We start from the raw sequence: 11,569 nt of genomic DNA on the forward strand, positions 1-11,569 counted from the left end.
ATTCAGCTACAACAGTTTTGGACTGTTTAGTAGTTTTTGTTTTATGTTTTTAAATACTGAAATTGATTTCACAAATTTGTACCACATGGTAATTCTAAGACTTGTTCTTTACCCATGGAATGTAATATTTTTGCAAAGATGGACCACTTCACAAATGGTTACAAAGTCATACCCACTTCTTCCACAATGACCACAGCAAATGACCAAGCATGAACTAAAGGTAAAGATGTTTACAGATTACTTTTCTTACAAAAAAAATCTAGAAGACACTGTGTTTAGACATTTCAATGTTTTTGAGATTTATTAACTGATTTTTTAGACATTGCCTATTGCATGAACTATAAAGTTGTGTGTGTTAGATGTAAAATATTTATAAGATGTATGGACTGGAATTTGATCATTTCTCTCTTTGAAAAAATAATTCTGAATTAATTTTTAAAAGTATATGGTAGCAATGACGAAACGGATCACTGAAAAGTAGACTTAGTTGTGAAAATAGTCTGTTTAACAAACAAATTGGAATAAAGCCTATTCTATCATTTAAACTACTTTAATACACATTCATTTTTAAAGAGAGTATTTGTTTTAACATAAATAAACCAATGGTATCAGTGTTTGTGAATAAAATGCAAAAATGATTGTTAACAATTGGTGCTCTTTGTGTGAGCTTAAAAATCATTTCAGACCTCTATCCAAATTTGTTTTGTAGTAATAGCTATACTAATAGATTGTTGATGTTTAAAGATCTGAAGTGTGAATAGAATGTGTTCAGCTGTTTAACATGTAGTTTAGGTATTCAAAAGTATGCATGTAGAATTTAAGAATATGTTCAAAATATTAATTTTAATATTTGGTTTGGAAAAGCATGTTATAATATAATGTTTTCACGATATAACCTCTGTTTTGGTGTGTTTATTTACTGCATTCTTTGATATTGATGTATCAGTACATTTAATATGTGAGATTAATGGAAAAAACAGATTTCTGTTCAAAATTCCCATTTGCTTTTTATAAATAATGCTTGAAATTGTTTAAAGGCAAAAGGCTTCACCTATCACTTAAAGTTTGCTTGTTTAGTTATTTGGCTTCTAGGCTTAATGTTAGTAACATGGTAGCTTTAGGGAACTTTTCTTTTTAAAAAGCTTCCCCCTTCTACCCACACAGTCTTATTTGAGCCCCTTAGTCAGTCAGTAAGCATGTTTGGAACAGCACCCAGTGCTTTGCGAGGGTTCATATTGCAGAACAGTCATGTATGGGTATTTGTAGTTACAAATACTTGACCAGCTTCCAGGGGTGGGGCTTCCAACCCTTTAAGCAACCCTGTTGCCCGTTATCAAGCTAACTTTTTGCTCTTGGTGCCAGAATTGATTGTGGTAAGACATCTTTCACTGAGAAATAATTAAAATGGAGCATAATGGGTCGGCTTCAAATGCTGATAAAATCCACCAGAATCGCCTGTCGAATGTGACGGGAGATGAAGACCAAGATGCTGCTCTCACCATTGTGACTGTGCTGGACAAAGTCGCTGCCATCGTGGACAGCGTGCAGGCCAGCCAGAAAAGGATAGAGGAGAGACACAGGGTGATGGAGAATGCCATCAAGTCCGTCCAGATTGACCTGCTTAAGTTTTCACAGTCACACAGCAACACGGGCTATGTCATTAACAAGTTGTTTGAGAAAACCCGCAAGGTCAGTGCTCACATTAAAGACGTGAAGGCCCGGGTGGAGAAGCAACAAACTCACGTTAAAAAAGTTGAAGCTAAGCAAGAAGAAATAATCAAGAAGAACAAATTCCGTGTGGTCATATTCCAGGTAAGCTGTGTGTTTAGCTCGATGACGGCAATCTTTTGCATCCTTTAATGGCCAGCATGTCCTATCCGAGTTGCCAATGTCACATGGTGAGTGTTGTATACATGTGTGTGGTGGAGTTCTGTATCAGCAGGGCTCTCAGGATAAAGCCATTTCTCTGTTAGCTGGTGTACTATCATGTCAGTGTTTTGAGCTTCTCAACCATTCCGTGTAATATGAACTGTGGATCATAGCTGAGTCTATTTCTTGCCTTTGAAACTTAATATTGGTAATCCGCTTTTGGGATATTAGCTATATTAGCATGGTGCCCTCTTGTAGCCTTTGAGAAAGTTAGAACTAGAAGACAGCTAAGAAGCCTCCAGTTTAAAATACCTCTTTGTTGTATGAAAAAAGAAAAAGAAGCTGAGGACCTATAGCCCCACAGTGTGGTTCTTTCCTTTGCTATGGAGAGCCTGGAAAACCCTAAACTGTAAAATGTAAACTTGGCAGAAATTAATTTGTCTATTGAATTTTTTGCATATAGTAATGTGTAATTCACAGTTATAAGCAAAACAGTATTTCTTAATGAACAGTTTTTTTTTATAATTATACAAGTGTAGGAGTCACTTAAGTAATTCCTTATATTTGATTATAATGTCTCTTAGCTGATTTTATGTGGTAGTTTCCATGTGGCATTATGTATTGAGCTAGTAAGTTCCTATCTTACTCTGCACTTGACCCTCATGTTTTTTTGAGATAGGAATGCATCCATGGCAAATGCCTAAAAGCTGTTATATGTTTTAAAACTCTTACAGATCAAAAGGGAAAAGCTTGAACTCATGGTAGAAAAATTGGAAAGTCATTATCAGTCAGTTCACAGAAGACCAAATAAATGAGCAAAATTACACTTTCGCCTATTTAAATATTTACAGTTACTGAAACATTCTGAGTTTAAGAATAGGAAATAACAAGCACTTTCATTTTCTGCTAGTAGAATATTAATTGGTACATTTCTGGAGGGTGGTTTTGGTAGTATATGTTAAGAACCTTAAAAATTCACTAACCTTTTGACCTCAAAATTTCACGTCAAAGAATTTGTTGTATGCGTAAAATCAGGAATGTGTGCGGGGATGTTCACTGGTACATATATGTAGTGTTATCATGCTGTGATTTTTAAATGGATGGATGCCCATATGCATGGGGAAAAGCCTAGAAGAATAAAAACAAATTGAAATAGGAACACAGTTGGATTATGTAGGCGGGTATTTGTAAGATACCAGGGATGTGGGCCATTAATGCCCCAGGGCGTTCTTTACACTTTAGTCAGTTCTCTGTAGCCCACTGTTGACTGATAAGGTTGCACTGGCAAGTGGTAAGTGGTATTTTGGATTTGTTGTGAAGAGCCTGTTGGTTATTTAGGAGAAAGAATGAGAAGAGAAGGTTGCTGATTTCAGAGGTAGGCAGGTTGGACTATGCCATCTGAAGGGCTTTGCCATTTCCTCCGCCCCGACCCCCCAAGTCTCCGCAAGTCCTTCTCCAAACTTTTTTTTGGAAAACACACACTCACACACAAACACGCACGCGCGCACCTGTCATCTTACTGTCAGAAGCCTTTAGCAGTGTATGTAATGGGTTAGATTTAGTACGAGAATATAGTCTTTATTCTTGAATTCACTTTTCCAAGGGCATTAACAGTCATGGTATATCTCACACTCCACTTGCATGGGGCATGCCAGGAAACATTCTTAGTATCCAGCATTTCTCCTGAGAACCTTTTTGTGAAGAGCAGACCAGGTAACAATCAAGGTTTACAGTGGCTTAATAAAACAGGAGTTTCTGAAAAGTCCTAATTGTCTCTTGTGTGTCTGTTGATATACAATTCTTCTTTTAAAAAGTTGTTTCTATAGTCACCTGTTTATTCCCTGAAACTTGCTATTTTTTCTTTTCTTTGAGCCCCAGAAGTTATTCGAATGAATAAAAGATGGTATGAAAAAGCAACTGAGAGGCATAATGCTACCAAGAGTCTGTGAAATTAAGTTTGTGCAGAGTAAAGCAGCCCTTTGTCAATAAACAGTGGCTATCTCATGTAATTGGAAGTGCTTGTGAAGAAAAGATACAGGCAACTACCAATGGATTTGGGGATTCTTAGAAGTTGGAACACGGACTACTGCATTCATATGGTTCTTCATAGCAGTTAAAATTCTTATAATTTTTTTTGGCTGCTCCACTTGTGGGATCTCAGTTCCCTGACCAGGCACTGAATCTGTGCCACGGCCGTGAAAGAACCAAATCTTAACCACTAGACCACCAGAGAATTCCTAAAATTCTTAAAATTTATCCTCATAGTTAATATATGTGTGTATATGTAGAATATATATGTATATTTATCCATACACACACACAAGGCTTTATTGAGACTGTACCTTCTACTAAAATTAACTTGAAGCTGAGTAACTTAGCTGTAACATGCTTTCCTTTCCATTTGGGTTTTTCCTCAAAAAGATTTCCCTGGATATATCTTTTGGTTGCAGACTTTATTGGTACTTTATCTCCCACAGTTGTGTACGGTGGAGCTTTTACCTAATCCTGGACATTGGCTTTGGAAAAAAGTATCTGTTCTGTATCATAGAATTATGATTTCTTTTTGAACATGCTTTCACCTTGGTGACCTTCTCACCATGAAGGCCAGGAAGGAGGATTATCATTCCTTCTAACAATTTTGCTTACTAACCACGTGCCTTTGCTTCCCAAATGAGGTATTAGGCCTTTCCCTAATGATAAGTTCTGGGCTTGTAAATATTCAGACTTCTCCTAGCTATATTACTTTGATAATCATGGCCACTATACTCTGATTCATATTACTTGTTTTGTTACAAAAATCATCTTCTTACCTAGAATTTTACATGAAAAGATGCATAATAAATTATACTTGGAAATCAACTATAATTCATCCCTAATTGTTTTCAATTATTACTATAGTGTATTCACCACTAACTCATGATATCTCTGACACATAGGTGTTACAAAAAATAGATTCACTGGACAGGTTCTTTCTCTGACTTCACCTCTGTTTTGTTTTGTTTTTAAGCCTGATTTTGTACAGTTTGTTGTGCAGTTGAAGAAGGGTTTGTGATTCCTGAGTTGAGCCAGGTCTGATTTCTTTACAGTAGGATCGTGAAGGTTTTTCTCACCAAACAGTAATGATTCTTCAGCGCCGTTTCTAATACCTCCTCAGTCTACACCCACGCACTCAGGACTGCTGAAGCTGCTCCCTGTAGCAGCTGGTCAGGAAAGGAGAGGAATAAAGTTGCAGCTTCTAACTGATTCATCAGAGAGCTATCAGATACCCACCCTGGCTTTTTTTTTTTTTAGGACTGTCCAGTCCTATAGCAAATAATTAAATTTTAAGTAAGTATCCAAAGAAATAAATTTCCAGGGATACCTTCTTGACTATCAGGTTTTGGAATGTATATGAATTTATTTCTTACATAGTAAATTTTTTTGGTTGAACAGATTTAATCTGGATCTCAAAGTAAGGGCACATTTTGTCTGTTTGTTTTGTTTTAGATTTATTCATTCATTATTTGTCTGTGGTAGGTCTTTGTTGCTGCACAGGGCTTTCTCTAGTTGTGGCGTGGGGGCTAATCTGCAGTTGTAGTACGCTACAAGGTGGCTTCTCTTGTTGCAGAGCACAGGCTCCAGTGTGTGTGGGCTTCAGTAGTTGTCACACACGGGCTTGGTGTTTGCAACTTGTGGGCTCTAGAGCGTGGGCTGGGTAGTTGTGATGCATGGACTTAGTTGTGGACCAGGGGTTGAACCAGTGTGTCCCCTGCATTACAAGGCGGATTCTTAACCACTGGACCCCCAGGGAAGCCTGGGAGCATGGTTTCTTTAAAAAAAATTCATGGGTTCAGTTAGGAATCTCATGATATTTAAAGTTTCCAGTTTAGTTTTAAAAGTAACCTGTAAATAGTGAGTTGAGGTCCTTTAGCAGCTGTGTTTTTGGGCTCATTCTCACGGTTACTGGTGTCTGCCAGTTCAGCCCAGTTCTCATCCTTACCCTCTGACGCAGTGACATAGTTACTCCCTCCCTCTCTTCTCTTTTTCGCACATTTGTAGTCTCCTTTTCTTCTTAAAACTTCTTTCCCCTGGGCTTCTGGGGCATCCCTCTCTCTTGGGTTTCCTCCTGCCTCACTGGCTGATATTTTTCCATTCTGATTCTTTCTCATCTCTTCCTTCTTATCTTTAGGTCCAAAATCCATTTATCTGTCTATAACACCAAAATTCAAAAATTTCTAAAAATAAATTTTTTGCAACTTATTTGGCAGCAAAACCTATCTTGACCTGAACTTATTTGAAGGCAAAACCCAACCTCAAGTAGCATGAGGCTACTTGTACTCTGTTTGCCACCCTGGAGTGAATGTTTGTATTTTTTTTTTTTGTCTTCCTAAGATCTCACTGGGAATGTTACATATTATTTTCCCAGATCTGAAATATCCTGATTTTTAAAAGGTACCTTGGTTCCAAGGAGTTTTGAGTAATGGAGTATAGACCCACTCACTCAATCTGTTGGTGGTCTCTTTCAACTGGTCATGATTTTTAGTTTCATCTTTATGTTAATGACTCCTAGAAATATAAATCTCTAGTCCAAACCTCTCCTGAATTCCAGACTTATCTATTCAACTGCCTACTCGTCATCTCTGCGTGGATGTACAGTGGGCATCTCGAAGTCGGCATGTTCAGCATCTTAGTCAGTATCCTTCCCCTCCAGTCTCTGCCTCCCACTGTCTTCCCAATTTTAGTGAAATGCAAATCTGTCCTTCATTTGCTCAGGCCCTGGACTTGAGAGAATCATCACCCTTGACGTCTCCACATCTCAGTCGAGCAGTGGATCCCATTGATTCCTACCTTCACAGTGGACCTGGAATCAGACTGCTTCTCACCACCATCTCTGCCAACACCCTGACCGTCTCTCACCTGATTGAGCTCAGGTAGAGACCTGCTCTCCCTGCTTCTCATTACCCTCCACTGCCTCAATTCAGCAGGGTGACCCTTTTACAGCATGAGTCAAATCATGTCCCTGTTTTCCCCAAGACATTTTAGAAGGCTTCCTGTCACACTCGAATAAGAGCCACAGTCATTATTGGCTACTGAGCCTTACGTGCGCTGGCCCTCTCGCTTCCTCTCTGCCTTCTCTCCTCCTGTTGACCCTTGATCATCCTGCCTCAGTCACGATGCCTTCTTTGCTTTCTCCTTTCCCCCTTGGCATATGCATTACCTTCAGGTCTAGGCTTGGATGTCACCTTCTTAGTGAGACCTTTCCGAGTATCCTCCCCCGTCACTGTGTATCCCCACTCCCCATTTTATTTTTCACCTTAACATTTATTACCATCCAACATACTGTATAGATAACTTGTTTATTTCTCTTTCTGTGAATACAGGTTCTTTTACTGTTTTACTCACAGGAGGTTCTCAGTGCCTAGAATATTGACTGGTACCTTGTGGGTGTTTAGTAACAATTTGTTGAATGAAGGCATGTGTTTCTTTGTTCCAACAGTCATTTGTTGAGCATTCCTACTATGTGCAAGACACTCTGATAGATGCCTGGGCATAAATCATAAATAAGATACACCTCGGCTTTCATGGAACCTATTATTTAGTGAAGGCCCCAGGGAGATATACATAAATGAGTAGAGCTCCAGTTCAATTCAGACTGAAAAATATTGTAAGTAGAAGATGGTTGGAGGGCATCACCGACTTAATGCACATGAATCTGAGCAAATTCTGAGAGATAGTGAAGTACAGGGAAGCTTGGCGTGCTGCAGTCCATGGGGTCACAAAGAGTCGGACACGACTTATTGAGTGAACAACAAGAAATTTTGTGTCATTTGCGTATAAATTGGAGACAGAATTGGTCTCTTGGGGAGGTTGGGCATTTTTGACTCAAAGATTTTGTTCACAAAGTTGAAAAGAGCATTTAAAGGTATTTAATGAACGTAGCAAAAACCACGTACACGAAGGTGTGGATGAGAACAGCATGTGTTGGAAGGGCTTAGAGTGTTTATGTGGCTGGACTGGAGGACTGGGAAAGCAGGTGTAGTTCAAAGAGCCATCTAATTATACTAAAGAATTTGAACTCTTTGTCCTTTGAGTATTGATGAGCTCCCAAATGTTTTAAAGTAGAGGAAGGATGTGATCAGATGTATGTTTTAGGAACGTTTCACAGGAAATGCTTAGGTGATATGGTGGTGAAGGTATTTCATAAGTTCAGGCCTGAGATTACAGAGCCTGAATTAAGACATTGGTAGAGGCAAGGAGGAAGGAGGAGGGAACAGAGGAATTACTAGTTGGTAAGCAGTGTTACCGACAGCGCTTGGTGACCAGTTGGATGTCAGATGAGAGCAGGGAATATTTGGGACGGTGATTCTGAGGTTTCTCTCTGAGTGACACCTGGAGGTATTAGTGCTGAGAGGTCCAGGAAAGGGTGATGGCTGGGCCTTGAATTTTGGATAAGTTAAGTTAGAGGTGCCTGTGTTACATCTAGGTGAAGAAGTCTGCCTGCCAGTTAGAAATGAGTCTTCATCTTAGGGGAAGGGGATAGGTGAAGGGAAGATTTGTTGAGTCTGCTTGCCATTGGATTTGAAGGTAGAACAGTGGATAACGTTGCTCAGGGTGAGCTTGGGAGATGAAGAAAAAGAAACCTTGAGAAACACCAGCATTTAAGAAGCGGGTGGAGGATAAACAACCTGTGGAGGAGATTGAACAGTTGTGGCTGGAAGGTCCAAGAACCCATGGCTAACAAGCTTGCTTTCTTTCTCCTTCAGGAGGAGGTTCAGTGTCCGACGTCCCTATCTGTTGTGAAAGACAGAAGCTTGATTGAGAGTCCAGAGGAGGAGGATGAAGTCTTTGATACCCCAGTTGACCTGTCTTCGGACGAAGAATATTTCGTTGAAGAGAGCAGGTCTGCCAGGCTTAGAAAGTCAGGCAAAGAGCGCATTGATAACATCAAAAAGGCCTTTTCGAAAGAAAACATGCAGAAGACTCGGCAGAATTTTGACAAGAAAGTGAACAGAATTAGGACTAGAATAGTGACCCCAGAGAGGAGAGAGCGGCTGAGGCAGTCGGGGGAGAGACTGAGGCAGTCGGGGGAGAGGTTTAAGAAATCTATTTCCAATGCAGCTCCCTCAAGGGAAGCTTTTAAGATGCGTAGCCTTCGAAAAACCAAAGAGCGAGCAGTGGCTGAGGGTCCAGAAGAGGTCAGGGAGATGGGGGTGGACATCATTGCCAGGGGCGAGGCTCTCGGCCCCGTCAGTGAACTCTACCCCGAGGTGCTCAGTGAAACAGACCCTGAGGAGGCCAGTGCCATTCATCCTCCCCAAGAAGGCGGGGAGATCTCGACCCCCGAGCCTCTAAAAGTTACTTTTAAACCCCAGGTGAAAGTAGAGGATGATGAATCTCTTTTGCTAGATTTAAAGCAGTAATTATAAAGAAGAATTAAGTATATTATAATTGTAAGTCTCCTTAATCATACAATCTTAGTTTAATTAGTATAGTCATTTACAAGTATATGCCATATAGGAAAACATAAATGATACACTTGTTTCATTTCTTAGGTTTAAAATCTTCAAGATAATAAGTTATTAATATACATTTCCTTTTAACTTCCTGGGGAATACTATTTTTTCCCCTCCCTTGGAGAACTTTCTTTTTTCTCTCCTCCCCTAGGGCTTATTTGATTCTACCAGCTTTCTCTCTTAGGTCACTCTCATGGCAGCTGTAGATTTTTAAGTTCCTTTCTCTTGCCCATCAAAAAAAATAGTTTCCTAGTGAGGGCCAGTTAGGTGTTTGCTAGTCTACAACAACGAAGAAGGCAATGGCAAGCCACTCCAGTACTCTTGCCTAGAAAATCCCATGGATGGAGGAGCCTGGTAGGCTGCAGTCTGTGGGGTCGCTAACAGTCAGACACGACTGAGCAACTTCACTTTCACTTTTCATTTTCACACATTGGAAAAGGAAATGGCAACCCATTCCAGTGCTGAATCCCAGGGACGGGGGAGCCGGGTGGGCTTCCGTCTATGGGGTCACACAGAGTTGGACACGACTGAAGTGACTTAGCAGCAGCAGCAGTCTGGAACAAATGAAGGGCGAATTTGTGGCCATGATTTATTTGCAAGTCAACTCTTGATTTTGGTTTAGATTAATACAAGGGGAATGACTCGTGGATTTTATCTATCTGTTCAAATCAATAGATTTGTTAGTAAATTAGCAGTCACACCCCTTTTTGATGCTTTTGATAAAACCATGGAAGTGCTGGACTCGAGCACTCGGTTCTGGCATCAGAGCCTTGCTTATTGCAGGCCACTTAGCAAGTCATCCGCTAATCGTCTGGTCAGTGAAATAAAGAGAGTTCACCTGTCCTGCCCACCCCAGAGGACTGCTGTGAAGATAAATGAAATGGTACACATTCTGGGGGGAGCAAGAACCATTTCCAGAGAAAAGAAACCCCACTGGTTCCTCAAAAACAGAGTCGAAATAATTCCATCTTCTGAAAAAGCCCTGAGCTCCAAGCAATAAGGACCTAGGTGACAGACACTAAAGTTGGTTTTCCTTTTCACAGAATCAGGGATGAAAAAGGTTTGGGTGACATCTTTTTCGTCAGAGACTAAACCCAGATGTTGGGTTTGAGTTAGGTCTTAAAACATTTCCTGGAAAATTCTTCGCTGATTATCTTCTGCACAGATCTCTGGTGGACTAGAGCAGCATGTTTGAGCATCATGAACTCTGCAACTGTGGCTGTACCTTGAAGAGGCCTCTCTAAAGCCAGTCCTTGTGCAGTGTTTGGAAATGACTTCAAAAGTTTCTGATTTCTGGAGTGAACCTCTCAAGGCCCTCCTGTCTAAAACAGTGTTCAGGGAGTTCATCACAGCTGCTTTGGGAGGAAGCCAGATTCTAACTGTCAGTTAGCTGTAAATCTAACAGATCAGCTGATCCAGAAGTAGATATTATTGTTAAAGAGAAAAATGGTCATACTGGTTCTTCAATTATGTATGTTTAAATCTTTTGATTTGAGAAGGGAAGAAATGGAATTATGGAATTTGAAGAGTTTTGGACAACAGTTAGCTTTCAGATCAGTTTTAGATGCTCTGGTAGTAACTAAAAATTGTACATGCACACACACAAATCAGCTGTAAAATATTTAACTGAGTTACCCAGCTATTTGGGTTTGGGAGTTTGATTCAGTATCATTTCCTCTTCACTGTGCATGAATACATAAAATCATGAATTGTTCATCTCATTATCTTTTTATAAAGTATACAGCTTTGAACAATACTTCAAAAGGAATAATTTTTAAAATGTTATGGTTTAGCAAAAGCTTGGATGCCTAATCAAGTATTTCCTTAAAGCCATAATAAATTTGAATTAAGATATTAAGACAAAATTTGATGTCATTGTCCTATTTGTAAATATTTTTGCTGATAATGAAAGCAAACAATATGGCATGAATTTGATATAGTAACCCTGCTTATATGTTTCTAGGTTAAGCAGAATGTAAAGAAGTTATAGGCTATGTTTTTTCTGGTACCATGCAGAGTAATGGAGAAGGAAATGGCAACCCACTCCAGTATTTGTGCCTGGAAAATTCCGTGGACAGAGAAGCCTGGTGAGCTGCAGTCCATGGGGTCACAGAGAGTCGGCCGTGACTGAGCACATCAGTACACTATGCAGAGTAAATATGAAATGAACTAACGTTTTTTTTTTTTTGCAGATAACACTGTCAAGT

General features: G+C 39.8%; 1 protein-coding gene across 1 annotated transcript; it reads left to right on the forward strand.

Annotated features, from left to right (window-relative positions):
* The first annotated feature begins 90 nt into the window (after positions 1-90).
* Positions 91-11,227, forward strand: CAVIN4 (caveolae associated protein 4). The gene is made up of 3 exons (XM_088838202.1): positions 91-220; positions 1,363-1,812; positions 8,613-11,227. The coding sequence occupies exons 2-3, from the start codon at positions 1,405-1,407 to the stop codon at positions 9,267-9,269; spliced, it is 1,065 nt and encodes a 354-aa protein (XP_088694328.1). The 5' UTR covers positions 91-220; positions 1,363-1,404; the 3' UTR covers positions 9,270-11,227.
* The last annotated feature ends 342 nt before the right edge of the window (positions 11,228-11,569 follow it).

The sequence above is a fragment of the Moschus berezovskii genome, chromosome 7 (genome assembly GCF_049115385.1).
Source record: "Moschus berezovskii isolate FMDL1 chromosome 7, NW_MosBer_1.0, whole genome shotgun sequence".
Lineage (NCBI taxonomy): Eukaryota > Metazoa > Chordata > Mammalia > Artiodactyla > Moschidae > Moschus > Moschus berezovskii.

What these genes read in the sequence shown, in the direction of transcription:
- CAVIN4 (XM_088838202.1), top strand. Translation starts at nt 1,405, where the DNA reads ATGGAGCATAATGGGTCGGCTTCAAATGCTGATAAAATCCACCAGAAT. An exon ending in TCCGTGTGGTCATATTCCAG is followed by an intron (nt 1,813 to 8,612) that starts GTAAGCTGTGTG and finishes TTTCTCCTTCAG; the next exon opens with GAGGAGGTTCAGTGTCCGAC.